Source organism: Cricetulus griseus, chromosome 6 (assembly GCF_003668045.3).
Source record: "Cricetulus griseus strain 17A/GY chromosome 6, alternate assembly CriGri-PICRH-1.0, whole genome shotgun sequence".
In the NCBI taxonomy this organism is placed as follows: domain Eukaryota; kingdom Metazoa; phylum Chordata; class Mammalia; order Rodentia; family Cricetidae; genus Cricetulus; species Cricetulus griseus.
The window spans coordinates 102,793,704-102,816,011 of NC_048599.1; the positions used below are offsets into that span (position 1 = coordinate 102,793,704).

Below are 22,308 nucleotides of genomic sequence, written 5' to 3' on the forward strand. Positions count from 1 at the left end.
ACTGTGTGTTTCTGTCTTTTCTCTCACAAACAATGGGAAGCCATTACCTGAGCTCTGGCTGGTTCTGGAACAGGGTTCTAGATGAGTTGCAGAGGCTGCCTCTTAAGCTAGCACAGTCCAACCTGGCTTTGGCTGGAAGTTCCTAGGAGGGTAACCCTTGTCACTGGGGAGGGTGACAGGTGTGTGTTCTCCTAGGCTGTCCTTCCAGTCATCTGTGCTCTTCTTTTTAGCAGATCATATACTAAACACGCTCCCCATCATCCAGGAGACATTGTCCTGGGAGTGCACAACTACTCCCTTCTTGTAAAACGGAGAAAGGACAATAGCCCACCTAGCACTGCTTGGAAATACAAAGTTTCTCTAAAGGCAGTGCAAGGCTACTTATTCTTGTCATGAGCTAAGAAGCAAACCAAGATTATCAATCCAAGAAAGGCAAAAAGCAAAAGCATGTCTTTTTTTTTTTTTTTTTTCCTGGATGACTTTCAAAAACCCACTTTTTGATGGCCATGTTCCTCATGAACTATGGGATGTTTTATGTTAGAACGATGCTCCTTTTGAAGGGACATCATAATTCTGCATAAAATACATATAGTTTTTTTTTAGGTTGATGCTATTTTTGAATTTCGAGGGTCACAAACTCCTATGCCTGATATAGCCTCAATTGGAACAACTACCCTCTCTCTCTTTCTGGTGTCCAACCCACTGGGAACTCACAATGGTTTTTCGTGTTTGTTTGTTTGTTTAAAACAGAGGTTCTGGACAGAAGCCTTGGCTTTTCCTGTTCACTGATGATGCTTATTTAAAATGAACAGAAAGAGAAGGGACAGTGTTAAATGTAACCCTGAATGCTTATCGTTGAATTTAGCACATTCGACTTCCCTGGACTTCTTCCATCAGAGTTCTCAGCCAAACCTCACTTAAAGAGAAACTAAGATCAGAAGACGGTTTAATCTTTACTTATTGCATGCCATGTGGGGGTCAGATGCCAACTGGTGAGATTCTGTTTTCTCTTACCATGTAGGTTCTCCTAGGCATTAAACTCAGGTCCTCAGCCTTGCCAGCAAACACCTTTGCTAAATGAAGCCATTCCCAGGCCCAGATGCTGGCTTTGTTGTTGTTTTGAGATTTACATTTATTTTATATTATGTTTGCCTGAAGGTATGTCTGTGCATGACATGTGTGCAGTGCCTGCAGAGGTCAGAAGAGAGCATCGGGTGCCCTGGGACTGGAGTTAGACAGTTGTCAACCCCCACGTGGGTGCTGGGAACTGAACTGAGGTCCTCTGAAGGAGCAGCCATCTCTTCAGCCCCCTAAAAGCTATTTTTAAAGAGCTATGGAAACATTTCTGCTTCTGCAACTCAAGGACAGGAAGGCTCTTGCATGGATTTGGAATTGAGACTGACACAGTCAGGGGACTGGACAGTTGGGTTCTAAGCTACAGCTGGTGTGTGGTGGAGTGTAATCCCGGCAGTGTGGACATGTTTTAGGAAATGGTCTGTTAAGTTCCTGTTAAGTCCCTTCCCCAGTCGGCAGGATGGCCCATGTCTTTATACCAGAAGTTAGGTGACAGGCAGATCTCTGTGAGTTCCAGGCCACCCTAGCCTACATAGGAAATTCCGGGTCAGCCAGAACTGCATAGTGAGCCCTTGACTTAATAACGAATGAGCAAAACCATCTTTCCCCCAAGAAAGCTAAATCAAGGCAAGCAAAGGTAGGGGTGGTACACATGTACCTTCTCTCCAAAGTGGCTCACCCGTCTCAGGGGTGAGAGGTTTTTATAAACAAATGGGAAACCTCCAGCTCCAGGAAGATGCTTAAGGAAGTGATCAGTAAGGACTGCCAAGGGGATTTAAAGACACAGGAGAGTCCTTAGCTTGGTATCAGAAGTCATAGCTCAGCAGCTATGGTTTCCAGGGGAAAAGGCATTGATTCTCAGCTACAGGTACCAAGAGGGCACAGTCTTAAAGAAAGGCAGACTGGTTGGTACATTTCACACAGATTCCAGGCATCTGGAAACTTTCGGAAGAAAGTAACACAATTTATTTTCATAAATGCAATAATATTGAAACTAGAGGTTCATTCGACACATAACTCATAGTTGTGACTTAAGGTCAAACATTTTTAATAGGGAAACTCCAAGACTTGGGGAGAATTGTCAAAGTAAATATAATACATGGGCTGTTGGAATAGAAAATAAGCCTCAAACCTCATCTGATTAACAAAACTGTGCAAGCAAATTTAAAACCATGGGTACCTAAATATGGGTCTCTATTTTTATATACACCTGTGTGTGTAAGGAGAGTTGGCTTCCTGCTCAGTCACATGATCAGCTGGACCATGGCCAAATGACCAAAGTGCTTCAGCCACTCTGATGTCTTCCCAAATCCCCTTGCTCCATAGATGGTCTACAGAGTCTGGGCTGCCTTGAAGCAAAAAAAAACAAAAAACCAAAAATCCAAAAAACAAAAAACAAAAAACAAAACCAAAAAAAAAAAAACCAAAAAAAAAAAAACAAACAAAACCGATTCTGTCATGTTTAAGGAGCTGTGAAGCAGCCTCAGCTGCCAGAGGGTAAGTAGTCTGCAAAGTCGAAGCCATGGCTGCCTGGTCCCTTATAGAGAAAGCACACTGGCTTCTGTTCATTGGCATGAAATGAGGCATGTAAAATGTAAATCAGCCTATGCTGATGTCCAGCCCAGAGACTAACTCAATGAGCAATCATATTTTCCAAAGTAAAGGGATGTAACTTGGTAAGAGAAAACAACTTCACACAAGGCTTAATGCTTTTCCTTCTGTAGTGCTGAGAACTGAACCCAGGACCCTGTACAAGCCAGACAAGTGTTCCACAACTCAGCTAAGTCCTAGCACAACAAGCCTTAAATTGTACAGAGTTCCAGTTCCAGAATTTCCAGATGAGTGTGTGACAATTACACTGTAGTAACTCCTGACACAGAAAGCAGAAGCTGTTGTCCTCTGGAACTATTATCCCATGTCTCCCCCTTCTATCAGTGAGAAATATTTCTTTGCTTTCAGTAGTAATGTGGTTCTCATTCTTAGAAACACTCAGAATTAAGGTGCATCAGATATTTAAAGTGGATACTACTGTCAGCCTTTAACCTTTAAAACCCTAGACTTGATGGGCCTGGTGGTGTATGCCTTTAGTATCAGTACTTGGGAGGCAGAGGCAGGCAGATCTCTGTGAGTTCAAGGTCAGTCTGGTCTACAAAGTGAATTCCAGGACATCCAGGGTTGATACACAGAGAAACCTTGTCTTAAAAAACAAAACAAAACCCCTAGACTTTAGCCTGAAATACATAATCTATTCTTGGGATTGTTTTCAATAGCCAACAAAATTTAGCTGTGTATAAGAGGTTCATGATTTAGGAAGCACTAGACAACCAGAGAATCCCCACACACTAGGAAGCCAGTGGACTATAAGGGAAAGGGGCATGCCTGACATGTGGCCCTTCTCTGGCCATTACCTCCCACCCCAAGAAAAAGGGTGTACTGAGGGAGCCCAAGCTGTTTCTTACAATGAAAGTGTCCTTTTGCACGGTAATGTGTAAATGGGGAAGTGGTATACATGACCTAGACTGAGATGAGACCTAGAGACACTGCATCCTCAAAAAAAAAAGGATATACAACACTTTAGGGAAAAACACCTTCAAAAGGGGGGGGCAGAAAGAAATCCTTCCTGCAGCAAGAGCTACCCTACCAGAAGCTTCTTCCTCCCAAAGGATCCTCATCTGGTTCCTCCCCACCCCCCATTCTACCTAACCTCGTTCCTCCTACTCTTGTCATTCTCAAGTAACAACTTCAACACTTGTTTCTGTAGGACTTGCAGCAGACCTGAGCAAGGTTATCTGGTCTAACTATATGCTCTTTTGTAGTTTTGGAAATACGCAAGTTGGCAGCTATTGGTGATCGCAAGCCATGTGAGCAGCCTATTACAATTAATTGTATTCCAAGACACCGGAAGTATCAGTGAATTACACAGCTATTCTACTACAGTCCTATTTCCACCCTGCACAGCAGCATTCATGGTGGGGGTGGGGTAGAGGGTGGAGTGGAGGGTGGGGTGGAGGGAGACCCAGCACTGATCAGGTTCTGTGAAGTAGTGATGGTTCTTCTCAATTCAGGGCATAAGTGATCAAAGCACACATTGTGACAGCTAGAAAGCTCTGTCCCTATGATGATCCTCCTGTGTCAGACACAAGCAAGTGGCCACACTCTTCTCTAGGATTTTTGCCTTTCCTATGTCCCTTGGTAAGCAAGAAATGAGAGGCGCACTCACCACACCATAGGAATACGTGTCACAGGTTTCAGACACAGGGAGACTCTGGATAACTTCTGGAGCCATCCATGGGAAAGTTCCAACCAAGGACATGTGTGTTGTGTGGTTGTGGAACCGAGAGGCACCGAAGTCACAGATCTGAGGACACAGGAACCAACATCAGCTTGCTACCCAGCACTGATGAGAGATTGTCAGTCATAAGACCACTCTCAGAAATCTCTCCAAATGAAAAGAACAGCCTTACCTTCAGTACTCCATCAGCAGCAATAACGACTGAAAGAGAACAGAGAGAAACTATGATAATCATTTGTGTTTGAAATGTCTTACATTGAAGAAAGGCACGGATTCATATTTCTAATTTTGATATCACTACATTTCTAACTTCACAGCATAAGCTGGGCATGGTGGTGTGCGTCCATAATCCCAGGCTGAGACAGGAGAGCTACCACGAGTTTGAGGCCAGCCTGGGCTATATAGCAAGAACCAAACCTGTCAGAGATATATAAGAAGACCCTGTTACACACACACACACACACACACACACACACACACACACACACAGAGAGAGAGAGAGAGAGAGAGAGAGAGAGAGAGACACACAGAGAGAGAGAGAGAGAGAGAGAGAGAGAGAGAGGCAGAGAAAGACAGAGTGAGAAACACAATTTTATATTATAAAAGGTAAATGAAAATATTTTATGAATTTGAGAGTTGGTATAGGGAGATAACATTTTTTTTTTTTTTTTGGTTTTCCGAGACAGGGTTTTCTCTGTGTAGTTTTGGAGCCTATCCTGGCACTGGTTCTGGAGACCAGGCTGGCCTCGAACTCACAGAGATTCGCCTGCCTCTGCCTCCCGAGTGCTGGGATTAAAGGCATGCGCCACCAATGCCCGGCTGGGAGATAACATTTTTAAAAAGCTTGATTTCATGAGGTGCTGCTCCAAATGCCTTAAAAAAAAAACAAAAACAAAAACAAAACTTTATTTAACTTTATGTGCATTAGTGTAAGGATACAGATCCCCTGGATCTGGAGCTACAGGTGTGAGCTGCCATGTGGTTGATGGGAATAGAACCCAGGTCCTCTGACAGAGCAGTCACTGCTCTTAACCACTGAGCCATCTCTCCAGCTCTTCTCCAAAAAGCTTTTAAGATACTTGTTCATACAAATTCAGTGAGGGAAACAAGAGTAACTGGTACTGCACCATGAAAGGGAATGCAGGAATGCCTTTTTAAGGCAGATGGGGTCAGTTTGAACACAATACATTGTAAGCTCATGTAAAATATCTATGCAAGTATTTCTAATTAACAGTTTCAAAGCTGACATCAGCTTGGGAGTGTTGAAATAGAAGTAGGGCTGTCATGAGAGTGGGAAGACAAGAGTGGAGCTTGAGGATTGAAGCATCGATAGGGTTTCTGGCATTTGTTTAATAAGCCACTCAGTGCCTTGAGCATGGTAGCTCATCAATACAGCAGCTGTTCCTAGTGACTCTGGTAGCTGGAGAAAACATTCTGTGTGATCTAATACATAAAAACAGCCTCAAAGTAAATGCGAGGTTGGGAGGAATGAGATGCATAGTTTTTCAAATAAAAATGCAAGTAAATATTACTATTATATTAGATTGTTCTTAAAATATCTCCCTATTCCCCTTAATGTAAGATTAGCAAGTACTCATTGAAAAAACATTATAAAAATTCTCACTATGGGGGCTGGACAGATGGCTCAGTGGGGATAAAAGCACTTGTCATGAAACCGTGGTGACCTGACTTGAACTCCAGAGACCCATTTAAAGGTGGAAGGAGAGAACCGACTCCACACAGTTGTCCTCTGCCTTTCAAAAGCACACCATAGCATGTGCATGCTCACAAATATGCACCAGACACATATACACGCTAATAACATGTTTTGACTTTTATTACATTTATTTTCTTATTTTGTGTGTGGGTACCTATAGGCCATGGTAAGCACATGGAGGTCAGAGAATAACTTGTGGGAGTCAGTCCTCTCCTTCTAAAGTGTGATATCTAGGAATTGTACTCAGGTTGTCAGACTCGGTGGCAAGTGCCTTTACCCACTGAGCCACCTTGCTAGCCCATAACTTAAATTTTCAAAAAAAAACTACAGAAAATGAAGTCTCACTCCTTTTCCCCTAAAAAAATAAATTGCCAAAATTAGGCTTGTATTCTTTTCATGTTAATGTTTCCTATTACCTGCATACCTTGTAATTAAAAAAAAATGAGGAATTTGCCATTGTTGTACAGCCTTCATGCTAACTAAGTACATGGGTTTAAGAAAATCAAATAACTTGTTTATATTGAGATTAATAGCATGGACTGAAATTTTGGTCATAAAAGCCTGCTACTTCCTACCTGGTTAGAGAAAATTTTCTAATGACCTCCTGTTCGCCAGCTCTATATCATAAGTATGTCTGTTTCAGAACCAAAGAGTAAGTGATAACAGACAGGGTGTGACAGTCAGGCAAGACAGCTGATCAGGTAAGGAGGGGCCAGCCTGGATTCTTGATGGTGGCAGCTGCCTACAACTTCCTGCCCTTCCTGCTTGGTTAACACCTGCCAGACCTTAGCCTAGAGGTCCCGAGTGTGAGCAGCGCACCCCGGCTCCTCTTGCCCCTTGCTGTCATCATCCATTCTAAGGATCACACTGTTAGTAAATTCCCATTTTAGCTGCAGTGATCTTAAATTTCTAAAAATAAATGTTTCTCCTCCCTACCGAGAGCCGCTGGAAAGTGTGGAAATAACCAATAGCAAGGGCTGCTTTCTGTCTTCTTCTCTTAAGTAGCAAACTCGGATGCTTACTTAGCTCCAAAGCTAAACAGTCCTACTTACTGCCTTTCTGAAAACTCTGAAGTGACGTAATGGAAGAAGGTAGAGTCTAATCCTGGGAGCTATTTTAAGACGATCACTTTCCAAAGGATAAATATAGGCTCATAAAGTATAGACAGCCCAGAAAAGAAAAAAGGAAAAAGGAATGCTTTTACGTTCTAAACCCTCAACCATGCTGGTTATCTTTGGGCATTACTCCAGGTAATATGGGCATGAGTGACCAAAAGATGTATACCATGTAATTCAGAAATAAAACTCAAAATTGCTGCCAGAGGGAAGCATCTAAAAATAGGAGACTTAAAATACATGACTACACACTTTGACCTGTGATGCCCATTTTAGAAAAGGATCCTAAGGAAATAATTAGAGATGTGTTAAAAAACTTGGCCAAAAGACTAAACTAAACATTTCTTATCTTAGAAAAAAACAAAAAACATAAGCAATGCAGTTGTCTCCATCCTGTGTTAGACTCACACAGTAGAACACTAGGCAACTAATAACATACAGATTTTGATATTTATTGAGAGTGACAATGTTTTCACAGTAGAGTGTGGACCAACAACGATTCATGTAAGGCACCATGCTGGTTTTATGAGCAGGTGAACTGTAGTAAAATAGTAAGATCAAAAGGTATAACCACCTACCATTTCTTGACTTGAGATCTCTGTGGATCACCTTGACCGGAGCCTCCATGTGTAAGTAGTGCATCCCTTTTGTACAAGAGGGAAAGAGGATTAAAGGTTTGCAATATTGCATCAGTATGCACACTCACAACTTTGCAAAGAAATCCATAGCAGAAAATAAGTTCATGTACTCTGCTCTTCCATGCTCCATAAAGGAAAAAATAACATTAGTAATATTCTCTCTAGTAAAGCCAATGCAGAACTTTACTGTGGATAATCTCATTCCTTACAGTACCTAAGAAAGATGCCATAATTTTCTCAGATCTGCATGAAAACAGTGCAGCAAAATGACCCAAATGGCTCCTGAGCATCCCACTACCGAGTACATGCTATGTCTTCCCGAGCTTAGGCTCCTCATCTCTCCCCTGGACATCTGCAGTCACTTGCTACAGCAGCCTTACTTTTCTCCAAGACCCAAGAGTGAAGGCAGATGGAATGGGCAGCAGGTCCACTGGTGCGTAAGGATCTTGTGGTCTTCTAATAAATGCACAATGCTTACAAAATATTTTTCTTCCCACAAGAATAAATCTTCAAATTCACTCTCCTACTTATAATATGAATTAAGGTACTCTACATACTGGGTGAATCAAATACCAATAATTTTATTATTTTGAATGAGAAATTACACTTTAAGATATATTTCATGGTTATTCCCTTAAAAGTGTTTTGTCTTTTTTGTTGTTGTTGTTGTTTTAAGCAAAAACAGAGAATATGAAAAAAAAAAACATTTTTCTACACAGTACTTCCTCTCATTTCTCAAGTTCTCTTTTTAAAACAGTAGAAGAAGCAGTCCTTCCTTACTCCAAATCAAAAGGACCTTTTTTTTTTTTTGATGAGATGCCCTTTAAAGTAATTTAATAAGTATGCTTGTTTTTTTTAAAATACACAGAACGTTATAATTTTGTAAAGGTGAATTGTTAATATTAATTAATAGCTATTCTTCTTCAACTACTCTGGTTATTATATATTGAGGCATCAAAAGAACAAAGAAAATAAGAAAAAAGTTTTAACCCTTGTTACATAATGATATCACTGGAAAGAATCAAGTTAATGTAACTGGGATAAAAGGTCTCATTTAATAGCAAGTTCTACATATTCAAGCTGTAAAGTTCAATTGCTGCTACTCGTGCAGCACTTAACAGTTTATATGACTGAATTCCATAGTTAAGTCTTCCTTGTTTTTAAAATCAAATTTCCAAATAATTTTCATGGATTTGACTATGATTAGAAGCAAGAAATAGATTTCAAAGGGGAAGATTTGACTATAAAATCTTAAAATATAGGCATTTTCTACTCTGTGTCAGATTATCAGAAGAAAAAGTCCCATAAATTATTGGTGCACAGTGCATAGCACCCAGCTTTGAAAACTTTGTGTAATCAGAAAATTCAATTTAATTTTTTTGAGTCACCTGCTTCGTTTTCATTGCAAACCATTGAAAAGGGCTGAAAAAGTACTTTCATCTGGTTTAACTATTTGCGAATTCTCTCTCTTTTGGGGGGGTTTGAGACAGGGTTTCTCTGTTTAACATCTCTGGCTGTCCTGGAACTTACTTTGTAGACCAGGCTGGCTTCGAACTCAAAGAGATCCTCCTGCCTTTGCCTCCCGAGTGCTGGGATTAGAGGTGTGCGCCACCATTGGACATATTTGTGAATTCTTAGTAAGATCTGACAGGTACCAGGGACGAGGTTTGGGAAACTCTGGATGAAGGCTGCATTCAGCCAGCCTGCTCGAACTGTCCCTTGCACACAGCTGCAGATGTGCGTGCTCGCCCACTCCCCTCCTCTCCCTTCTGGAAAGGGGGAGCATCCTCGCAGCTTTGAGTGCAGCTCTCAACAGCAAAGACATTGAGCAATGCCTATTTCCAAATGCATGAGTCAACTCTCAGAATGAATTATTCATGCTCTGATGTCTCAACACGTTAGTGCTTCAGTGGCTTCAATCATGGTCAAACCAAAAGGCACACAGGCTGAATTTGAAACAGAATCAACCAGGGTCAAGTTTTGCTATTTCAAGTTTACACGTAGCTGTAGGGGAGAGGGTTGAAGTCAATCTTAAAGTTTGCATTCCTTTTTTCTGTCACACACCATCTGAAATAATTCCTACATGTTACATATCACTTAGGATTATGAGTAAATGGGCCCAATTTCTGAGGCTAAACACTGAGAATTTGTCTTTTAGACTGACTCTAATCAACAGCTTGTGACTTGGACTTCCCGCCTTCCTTATCCTGCATCTCTGCTTCCATTGTGCTACTTAATTCTGTTCCTTCTCTTCCCTATTCTTCTAAAGTGGAAAAGCAGCTCTCTTGAAAAACTCGAGAGAATGACATTGCTATTCTGGAGCCCAGAGGTTTGGCCCTCAGACAGGACCATGTGACAGAGGGCGAAGTGGGTGCTGCAGCTAGGAACCGGGAACTCTAAGGTACAGAGAGCACAGCTGGAAGCTGTCACTTGATTTGTTTGCTGTCTATCCATCCTAAGTACCATTAAGTAATAACAGGAGTGTAATTAGCTGAGCACCCAAAACACAACGTCAGTAAAGTGCAACAAGGACTGTGTGTGTTTCTATCTACAGGTGCTCCTTGTGTCCTACAGACACTCACAGGTGCTCCAAGTGTCCTTCAGACACTCACAGGTACTCCTTGTGTCCTACAGACACTCACAGGTGCTCCTTGTGTCCTTCGGACACTCACAGGTGCTCCATGTGTCCTATAGACACTCACAGGTGCTCCATGTGTCCTATGGACACTCACAGGTGCTCCTTGTGTACCACGGACACTCACAGGTGCTCCATGTGTCCTACGGACACTCACACGTGCTCCTTGTGGCCTACAGACACTCACAGGTGCTCCTTGTGTCCTATGGACACTCACAGGTGCTCCTTGTGTCCTACAGACACTCACAGGTCCTCCTTGTGGCCTACAGACACTCACAGGTGCTCCTTGTGTCCTATGGACACTCACAGGCCCTCCTTGTGTCCTACAGACACTCACAGGTGCTCCATGTGTCCTACAGACACTCACAGGTGCTCCATGTGTCCTATGGACACTCACAGGTGCTCCTTGTGTCCTTCAGACACTCACAGATGCTCCATGTGTCCTTCAGACACTCACAGGTGCTCCTTGTGTCCTATGGACACTCACAGGTGCTCCATGTGTCCTTCAGATACTCACAGGTACTCCTTGTGTCCTTCAGACACTCACAGGTGCTCCTTGTGTCCTATGGACACTCACAGGTGCTCCTTGTGTCCTTCAGACACTCACAGGTGCTCCTTGTGTCCTATGGACACTCACAGGTGCTCAATGTGTACTACAGACACTCACAGGTGCTCCTTGTGTCCTACAGACACTCACAGGTGCTCCTTGTGTACCACGGACACTCACAGGTGCTCCATGTGTACTATGGACATGTAGAGAAGTGACTATAATATTACATGAAAACATCTTTAAGAACATGGAATATTAAGATAAGTTTAAGATGTCGGATGCATGGATAAATGGGTAAGTTCATCACCACAGCCCAAAAGTAAGGCATCATATTCAAGCATAGGGCTGCTTACATTTAACTCACAGGTAGTGAGTGGCAGCATTAGCATAAAAGTTAATTTGCTTTCTTTTACTTTTCTTGTTTGAGGAATTTGGCAGGTGCTGGTGAAACTTAAGGCATTTGAGATAATTCCCCCGCAGAACAGGTTCCTGGTGAAGTCGTTATGCATCTTTATCTTTGCCATGAAAACAAAATATAAGCTGCTTCCCATATTGAACACTGAGCAACACTGTATATTAGCTTTGTAAAGAGATGTCTGTTTACAGGTAAAGTGCCAACCACTTGCTACCTAGAGGATCCCAGAATACAAATGTGATGGCCACAGTCATTCCTTAGATAAAGCTAATTCCAAGGCAGTTCCAACAGTTATGATGAAGACTCCAAACTGCTCAGGTAGGAAAGTGCAAAAAAGGAGAAAAATTAATAGAATTTGAATCGCTTTAGAAAGCATTAGTCTATGCAGGAATTTCTAGGGAAGGGGGAGAATCAGGAAGCTGGCTGGGGATTTTGCATACTTAGAATATTTGATTTTCAAGGGTGACAGCCAAGCTTCCACTATATATAAAATAAAATTGGAGCTACTTTTCATGCAGGACAGTGGTTACTATTTTAATACATTATTATGTATTCAAGCAAGTAAGACCAATCCTTCTATAAGCCACACTTTTAGAGACCCACAGAGAAATTCTCAGGACAACAGAGCTACGATTTCCCACTTAATATGGCAAGTGAGTTTGTCAATTACAATGCCACAAAACACAGCAAAAAATCTCTGCCCTGCAGCTTACTGACTTTGTAAAACTTGATTTTAGGGAAAGAAAACAGAAAAGGACAAAGGGAATTCAGGAATTGAAAGGCAATGACCAAAACATTATCTGTACAGTGAGTTGAATAATATTTTACTATGTCTGATCTAAAAAAGAATGCCTAAAGACATAGAATTAAAAGCTTTCTGACATACTACTCCAGGTCAGAGTGGGAAAACAACACCCACCTCTGTAGGGGCATATCAAGCAGCGTTACCTTTGGCTACATCGGTGGCCCAGGTCATGATGTGATCCATGTCCATCTCTTCACTCCTGTTGCTGTTAATGTAGTCATACAGGGACCCCAGGGAAGCATATTCTGTTGTAAAAGAATAAGGACACAGTTAAAGTCATGCTTTGGAAACAGGATTCTACATTTTCATTGAGAAAAATATTATATCAAGATTACGTAGGAATCCCCTTGGTCATGGTGTCTCTTCACAGTAATAGTACAGTGAACAAAACAGTTTTAATCTTTTCTTTTTTCCAACTTGATGCTTTTTATCTCTTACTCTTGTCTGGGTAGACTGTGTGGAGCCTTCAGCACAATGCTCGATAAGTGTGGCAACAACAGAATTTATCTTGTGCCCAGCCTTGGGGAAACAGCTTTTCAAGCATTGAGTACGATGTTAGCTATGGATTTTTGTAGATGCCATTTATTGAGAAAATGGAGGTCATGGTCTCTCAAGTGCTTTCTCTGAGGACTCAGAATGTAGCTCAGTGATAGGGCACTCTCCTAGCATGCCTGAGGCCCTATGTTCATCTCCCTACCACCACCAAAGAGAACCAAAATAACAATCAAATGCTGCTGCTTCTTCTTCTTCTTCTTTTTTTTTTTTTTTTGGTTTCTTCAAGACAGGGTTTCTCTGTGTAGCTTTGGAGCCTATCCTGGCACTCGCTCTGGAGATCAGGCTGGCCTCGAACTCACAGAGATCCATCCGCCTGCCTCTACCTCCCAAGTGTTGGGATTAAAGGCGTGCGCCACCAATGCCCAGCCCAAATGCTTCTTTTGTGTCTGTTGAAATGTCCACATTTTAAGTTTTTGTCTCTTATTCTATTACCTGTTACTGTACCTTATATTACTGATTTCAGATGTTAGGCCAATACTTTGCATTCCTGGGAAATATCTGTATTCCACTGGTCATGGAGTACAATCTTTTATTATTGTTATTGTTATTTTTTAAAATAAATTAAGATAAAATTACATCATTTCTTCCTCTCTTACCTCCCTTCTACCCCTCTCATGGCCTTTCTCTCAAATTCATAGTTCCCTCTTCTTTAACCATTGATATATATGGAAATTGACCTGTGTTTCCTGATCATGTCTTTGTGTGGCTGGCTGCGTTGGTGTAGGAATAATACTGGCCTTATAGACTACTGATCGCTGTCTTCAGACAGAGTATGGGAAAGAAAAGTTGAAATTATTTCTTCTATAAATATCTGATAGAATTCACTAGCAAAAATAATCATCTTTCCTCTGTGGAAATATTTTAAACTACTAATTAAGTTTTTCTTATACAGTCAGTTTTATTTTTGTTGTTTTATTTTGTTTATTTGAGACAGGGTCTCAGGTAGACGTAGCAAAAGCTTGCCTTGAACTCTTGATAATCCTGCTTGCACCTCCAAGAGCTGACATCATTTCAGAGATCCAGCTCTTGAGTCAGCTAGATCACTGTATCATTTTAGGAGATGGCTGACTACATACAAGCGGTCTCATTTGTTAGCATGTTTGTGTTAATGTCATTGCTCATGTCACTCATGATCTTTTGGAGCTCCCTTAAGGATCACAACTTTCTCTTCTCTCCTCCTGTGGCTTTGCCAGTGTCTCTCTTTTCTTAGTCAATCTGGTGAAAGATTCATCAATTTTATGAAGTGTTTCAAGACCAAGCCTTTTGTTGCTTTTTTGTTCTCTGCCATTTCAATCTTCCATTTTATTGCACCTGTTCTAACAGCTCACTTTTTCTTTTCTGTGTCTTACTTTGGTCCTATTTGACTTTTCTTTCTGCTGTTCCTTCAGGATGAAAACATTGATGTTACCAAGATCAAACTTGTTTCTCTTGCTGTATGGCTGGTGGAGATTACAGTCTCCCTCCTCAGTGCTACATTCGCTAGTTCTGACATGTTTCCATTTTATTTTCTTCTAGTTCAAATCTTTAAGAATCCATTGTGAAGGGAGAGGGACCTGGGATTGACATGTAAAATAATTTTCTTTCTAATAAAAAAAGGAAAAAAAAGAAGAAAAATCCATTGTGATTTCTTTGGGGGTCTTGTAGGCATTTAGAAGCATGTTATTTTTTTCAAATACTTGATTCTTTTTTTTTTTTTTTACCATGCCATTTGGTTGCCCATTTTTTAAATACAATTCAACTGTGGTTGGAGAAAATGCATTGTACTAGTGTATTAATGATTTCTGATGTACTGAATATTATTTAATGACCTCACATATTATTCTGAAGAGCGCCCCTTGTCCGGTGGTGTGCTATGCAGATGTGAGTTAGAGACAGTTGGCTGAGAATGTTCTTCAACTTCTTTATACCTCTGCCAATTCTGTTTAGTTACTCTACCAATTACTGAAAGGAAGAGTGAAACTATTTTTAATTGCTACAATTATTACAGATCTCATTGTAAAATGACCTCATTTGTTTCTAGTGTTATATGAAGTCTATTTTGTGTGAAGTTAGTATAAATACCCCAGTTTCTTTTTATTTTATTTTATTAGTTCAAATTAGGAACAAGCTTGCTTCAGATGTCAATCCCTTCTCCCTCTCCCTCCCCTCACCCCCAACATCCCATCTGCCCCTAGCCACCCCCCTCTACTCCCCAGGCAGGGTAAGGCCCTCAAAAGGGGCTCCCCAAAGTCTACCACATCATCCTGGGCCAGGCCTAGGCCCTTCCCCATGTGTCCAGGCCAAGAGAGCATCCCTTCACAAGGGATGGTACCCCAGTTTCTAATGGGGATTATTGGCATAGAACATCCTTTTCTTCTTGTTTTCAGCCTGTGTCTTTGATATGTGTACTGTAGATAGTGTATATAAGTCAACTCTGCTATCCTATCTAAAACATCTCTGCCTCTTGATTGGAATATTAAGACCACTCATATTTAATGTAATTAATGCCATCTTGTTTTCTTTATGTCTCCTGTCCTCAGTCAAATGTTCCTTATTTACTGTACCCTAATGTATTGTTTTAACACCTTGATTATTTTACAGATCTATTTTCAAAATTGTGTGTGTGTCTATGTGTGGATATGTATTTATGAAGAGGCCAGAGGTGTTAGATACAACCCTGGAGCTGGAGTTACAGGCAGTTGTGAGCCACCCAACATGGCTACTGGGAACTGAACTTAAATCCTCTGCAAGAGCAGTACACACGTTAAAATAGGCTCTCATTATGTATCTGTGGCTGGCCTCAAGATCACTACATAGACCAGGCTGGCCTCACATTCACAGAGATTTGCCTGCCTATTCTCTTGAGTGCTGGGATTAAAGGCATGCACCACCAACTGGGGTCTTAACTGCTGAACCATCTCTTCACCCCTTTGATTTTTAAATTTTTTAAAAATAGGGTCTCCCTTACAGTTCGAGCTGGTCTCAAATTCACAGTCCTGTGCCTCCACTTCCTGTGAACTCAGATTATACACTCTGGCCACCTCCTGATCCATGTGTTTTTAATTTTTTGAGTGACTTTTTTGTGGTGACTCAAGGAATAATAAAACACATTTTATGGCACAGTAATTTCTGATTAATACTAATCTAAAATATAAAATATTTTATATTCTTTTCTCCATTATGACTATTTCTCCACAATCCTTTATACTATTATTGTAATATGTTAAATTTATATTTTAATCAATAAAACATTTATTTCTCCATAAAATTTTGTTTTTAATCATGTTATAAAAGAGAAATGAAAATGTACTTAAAGACTCACATTTTTACCGTTTCTTTTACCATGAATTCTTTCCTTAGATTTTTTTAATTATTATTATCTAGTGCCTTCTTTCAGCCCAAAGGGTTTCCTTTGCTATTGCTTTCATTTGTTGTTTTCATACTAAGGCTCACACTGAAGGCCTTGCTATGTGTTCTAAACTGTCCCCCTAACCCAACATTTCTTATAAAGCAGATCTACCTGCTATAAAACCACTCATTCTCTGTCCAAGAATATCTTTATAGCTATTTCACCATTAAAAGACATTTTATTTTGTTTGATGCAGTCATTTGAGTAGGTACATATCATTTTATTGGCACCTGGTCTCCATTATTGAGCATGAAAAGTCATCATTGATCATACTGTCTTTTATATGTGAGCTTTTTTCCTCTTACTTGCATCCAAAATTTTTGCATTGGCTTATCATGGCTTTGACTATGGTTGAGATGTGAGCTCTTTTATACTTCACATTAGAGAGCTTTAAATCTGTGGCTAGCAAAACTAATATCTTAACTACTCCACCAAGGGAGTGAACTCATCTATCTACCTTTTTGGGTGTTTCATTGAGAACTGAAGACTCGCCATAAATCCATATGGTTCTATGCCTGTCACATTATTTTATGTTTCCCTAGCAGGTAGCATATTGAGCTTCAGTGTAAATTATGTGTTTTGATCCTTCCTTCCTTCTTTTTTTTTTTTTTTTTTGTGAGTAAGGCTCATGATTTTATTATCTTCATTACAAAGTCAACTTAGAATTGGATCACTTGCCTCTTTCTCTTCTTATCACCTCCCAGTTCAAAATGCTCACATCTCTTACTAGCCAGCATCCTCTCAGATCCTCAGATAGGCTCAGCACACCCCAGTCTCAGTTCATCTTCTTTGTAGTTTTAGTCTTTTTCGGAAAGTAGGCTTAGTCTGCCCATCATAGCCACTTTCCCTGGGCATACCAAGAATCCTTGCTTTCCTTGTCCTGTGTCACTTTGTAGGGTTCATGCTTGCCACACTTCTTTTTTTCTTTTGCACAATGTCCAGCGGGTCTTAGGAATGTTCACCATGTTCACGGGAGCAATACTGGCACAGAAAGCTTTGTTTTATTTTTTATTTATTTTTTTTATATATTTGAATTACAAACAAGATTGAATTACATGATGATCCCAGTTCCCTTCTCCCTCCCTTCCTCCTCTACCACCCCCCCAACTAAAATCCTACCTGTCATATGTCCTTTCTTCTAATCTACACCTGACTCAAAATTTCTGCTTCCGCATGACCTTTACATCCTTCCTTTTCTTCCCTTCTCACTCTCGTAGCTTCCTCCCACACCCTTCCCATGTTCTCAATTTGCTCAGGGGATGGTGATCTTTTCCCCTTCTCCAGGGGACAATGTTTGTCTGTTTTAGGGTCCTCCTTGTTTACTAGTATCTCTGGCAGTGTGGATTGTAGGATGGCAATACCTTACTCTATGTCTAAAATCCACATATGAGTGAGTACATATCATGTTTGTCTTTTTGTGATTGGGTTACCTCACTCAGAATGGTTTCTTCCAGTTCCATCCATTTTCCTGCAAATTTCAAGATTCCATTGTTTTTTGTTTTTTGTTTGTTTTTTTTTTTTTCTGCTGAGTAGTACTCCATTGTGAAAATGTACCACATTTTCTCTATCCATTCTTCAGTTGAGGGGCATCTAGGCTGCTTCCAGTTTCTGGCTATTACAAATAGTGCTGCTATGAACATGGTTGAACAGATGTCCTTGTTGTATGAATGTGCTTCTTTTGGATATGTGCCTAGGAGTGGAATTGCTGGAACTTATGGTAGACTCATTCCCATTTTCTTGAGGAGTCGCCATACTGATTTCCAAAGTGGCTGTACAAGTTGGCACTCCCACCAGCAGTGGAGGAGTGTTCCTCTTTCTCCACATCCTCTCCAGCATAAACTATCATTGGTGTTTTTGATTTTAGCCATTCTGACAGGAGTAAGATGGTATCTTAGAGTTGTTTTGATTTGCATTTCCCTGATGGCTAAGGATGTTGAACACTTTCTTATGTGTCTTTCAGCCATTTTAGATTCCTCTATTGAGAATTGTCTATTTAGTTCTGTACCCCATTTTTTAATTGGATTGTTTGGTGTTTTGGAGACTAGCTTCTTGAGTTCTTTGTATATTTTGGAGATCAGCCCTCTGTCAGATGTGAGGTTGGTGAATATCTTTTCCCAGTCTGTGGGCTGTCGTTTTGTCTTGCTGACTATGTCCTTTGCCTTACAGAAGCTTCTCAGTGTCAGGAGGTCCCATTTATTAATTGTTGATCTCAGTGTCTGTGCTACTGGTGTTATGTTCAGGAAGCAGTCTCCTGTACCGATTAATTCAAGGGTATTTCCCACTTTATCTTCTAGTAGGTTCAGTGTGGCTGGGTTTATGTTGAGGCCTTTGGAAAGCTTTGTTTTAACACTTTTAAAAAACTCACTAACACAGGCTGGAGAGATGATTCAGCAGTTAAGAACACTGGCTGTTCTTCCAGAGGACCTGGTTCAATTCCCAGCACCCACATGGCAGCTCTCAACTGTCTGCAACTCCAAATTCAGAGTACCCAACACCCTCATGTAGGCAAAACACATGCACATAAATTTTTTTTAAGTTTTAAGTTATTAACAAATTAAACAAATACATCCTTTGATTTCCAAGATTTTTTTCTTTTGAGTTTTATAGAAATGATAGAAGGCTCTGAAAATGCAAATATGTATAGTCCTTCCTTAGAATCCTCAGAGGATTGAGTACCCCTAACCAGGTACTAAAATGTCTAGATGCTCAGGTCTCTTCTATAAAATAACAGTGTTTGCATATGCATGTAACACATACAATGTAAATAAATGTGGTTTTGTTTTGTTTTATTTGTTTGTTTCGTTTTTGGCTTTTGAAGACAGGGTTTCTCTGTGTAGTTATGGCTGTCCTGGAGTTCACTACATAGACCAGGATGGCCTTGAACTCACAGAAATCTGCCTGCCTCTGCCTCTTGAGTGTACCACCACTGCCCATATTAAATGTGTTTTTTAGACTGAAATATTTAAATATTTCAGTGCAAAAAATGACATGCATTCTGTAGAAAACATACTTTGAATTATAATCTCTTCTTGCTAGGCATGAGCAATATGGCAGTTTCTTACTATCTTGCTATACTGAACAATAGCAGAGCAAACCATGGTCTCCAGTCAGTCACCAGGGTCACAAAGAGAACCTCTCATATTCTACAGTGCACCCTGTTGCTGAGTTATGATGTTTTATAGGTTAGGTGCACTAAAAGCAATTTCATCTTAGATATTGGCAATTTATGGTAGGTTTACTAAGACTTAAGCCCACTGTAGGTGAGGAACATCTCTACTTAGAATCAGTCCTATTCCATTCACACTAGCAAATACTATGTAGACTCTAAGTGAATAGTGGTTATATTATATTGCTTTCCATCACCATGCCTCCTCCCATTTCAGTCTCTTTCTTTTCCTCCTTAGCTAGTTAAATCCATGAATGGGGAACCTTTGCATATGGAGAGCCCAGTGTGCCACTTTTGCAATACGTATCATTATCATGAAACTTCTTTATAATAAAGTACCATCAAGACGAACCTTAGTTTAGATTTTGACCAGCAGAACAAATCAATTAGGGTGAATGTCTGCAGTCTGTTATAAAATGTTGACACTTGCCCTTAATTGGCTAATAAGAAGGACCAGCCAATAACAGAACATGCAAATTAGATGTGTCCGTGATTAAAGTAAATCAGGATCATGCCAAAGGAAATGAATTTGGATATCTATAATTAATGTGTTCTGTGGTTGAATTGAATGAAGACTTGGTTGGGCCTGTTGACAAGCCATGCAGAACTAGTATATTCTCTTGATGTAATGGGATTAAGTATTACAGACACATAATAAACAAGAGGTGCAATCAGCCACTGAGCCCAAAGATGCAATTATCTACACTTCTGGGATCCTAAAGCATTTTTCCTCTGGAACATTGGGACCAAGTCTGATACCCTTCAATTCAATGTTCCTCTGATATGGCTTGCTACAAAAGAGCCATGTGTTCTAGTATCTAATCACCCTATGTTACTTTGGTCACAGGGGTTTCTTTACACATGTTAGAGTAGTAAGAGACTTCCAAGGACCAAAAAAGCCATTGTTGAATCTTTTCTTTTGCCGTTGAAGTCTGAGCTTCTAGTTACTCCATTGCTTTACAGATCTGGTAGGATGAGATGTTCATTTCCCCTCCAAAGGAAAGAAATTGACAGCTGTCTCTTAGGTAATTTCCTGTACCCCCCATAAGCAGTTCTATAAGTCTATGATGAAAACTTCCCACAAATATACATGCAGAAGTGCGCGCACACACACACACACACACGTACACTCTCCCAGAGAACATCTCTGCCAGTCCCTTCATTCACACCAGGCAATGGAGATGCAGAGGGATTCTCAGTGAGTCATCTATGAAGCTTTGGTAGAGTAGGGACAAGACTACACATTTTCCAACTTGCATTCTAGCACTTGTCTACTCCATCCCTCTGATAAATTGTTCCTTCAAATATGAGTGACAACAGTTACCTGCACTAACAACCTTTCCAATTAACAAAAATCTCAGGCTGAATGAAAGTAAGCCATTCAAACTTCTTCCCTCGGAACCTCCAACATCTGAAACAGATGATGGGGGTTCACCGAATTGATGATTTAGCCCCCAACATGGCATGGTTGCCACATATACTGCTACCCATACACTGAGTAGGTTTTATCCTATGTGGAAGGTTGGTTGTCTAGACATAACGACAACCATATTAAAGTGATACCCATTCAAACAACAAAACTGACTAAGTGGTCTTTCATAATCAACCTCACAGATTCAATAAGAAAGCTAGAAATACATGATTTGCTATTATGCCATTATTCTGAAACTTATTTTAAAGAAGTATTTAATGTTAACAGTTGCTTACTTCTTGTCTTTCAGACACAACGACATAAGGGAACAATGCATTCAAAAGATTTTACAAAAGAATTTACCAAAGAATTTGGGTAGGTAGGAAGAGCAAGTGCTGAAGGGAGACATAGAATAAAGCCTGGCTAATCAGATAAGCATGCATATAAAATCAAATCCCCCAGGACTTATTTGGATTCTTTCTATTGGACTGGGGCTGGTGTGCTGACTAAACACACTTCACACTTTCCTTGACATTGACGGTAAAGTCTTGGAAAGGGATTCATATTTCTTCTCTTCTTCCTCATCTCAGGAAACTGAAAAAAAAAAAAAAAAACAAATATCCCCCACACTCGTTAATCTGTTGTCACAACCTAGAGTTATTTGGGAAGAGGAATCTCAGTTGAGAAAATGTCCCAATCAGATTATATAGGCAAGTCTGTAGGGTGTTTCTTTCTTAATGATTGACATGGGCAGGCTCAGCCCACAGCAGGGACAGTGTCACCTCTAGGCAGGTTATTGTAGGGTGTATAAGAAAGCAAACTGAGCAAGCCATGAGGAACAAACCAGTAAACAGCACCCCTCAATGGCCTCTGCTTCATTTCCTGCATGTACATTCCTACCTTGAGTTCCTGCCCTGATTTCTCAGATGATGGACTGTGATAAGCAAGGTAAAGTAAACCCTTCCCTCCCCAAGTGGCTTTTGGTCAGGGTGTTTATCACAGTGATGGAAATCTTCACTAAGACAAGCCCATTGACTTAGCTCAGCTAAATCCTCTCCAAGCATTACACTTCATGGGAATAAGAGAGACCACTATTTCTAATCTATTAGTAGACAGGAATGCTAGGTACAAATATTAGCTACAAATGAAGATCAGAAAACTGGATTCAGATCCATACAGAGAACATAACTAGTCAAAAGTAAATGGGATGCACTTGGGAGGAGAGGCTGTATGGTAACTGAGTCAGAAGAAAACTTAAATTTGAATGAGAAACCTGACACCAAAGGTTTACCCATAACAGCAGAACCTCTTCTGGGGTTTACATATTATAGGACTCACAGGTTCAAGATAACCATTGCCAAGTACCCATTTTAGTGTAGGTGAAAGACTGCAAACTGGAGATATAAATCTCCACCTAACAAGGATGCAAAAGATGCTATTCGAGAGTAGAGTGTATCAAACTACCAGAGGGTGGACATAACAGCAACCTGTCCCCATGAAGAAGCAGTGAGACTTCCAAAACCTGGCTTGTAGGCAGGAAGAGCTCC

General features: G+C 40.5%; 1 protein-coding gene across 2 annotated transcripts in view; it reads right to left on the reverse strand.

Moving 5' to 3' along the window:
• Positions 1-22,308, reverse strand: part of Map3k20 (mitogen-activated protein kinase kinase kinase 20) — a 154,546-nt gene that overhangs the window by 67,049 nt on the left and 65,189 nt on the right. For both annotated transcript variants that reach the window (XM_027420180.2, XM_027420184.2), the window contains exons 4-7: positions 12,385-12,486; positions 7,777-7,842; positions 4,539-4,567; positions 4,295-4,432 (exon numbers count right to left, since the gene is read on the reverse strand). In XM_027420180.2, coding sequence (XP_027275981.1) covers positions 4,295-4,432; positions 4,539-4,567; positions 7,777-7,842; positions 12,385-12,486 — 335 coding nt within the window. The remainder of the gene's footprint in view (positions 1-4,294; positions 4,433-4,538; positions 4,568-7,776; positions 7,843-12,384; positions 12,487-22,308) is intronic.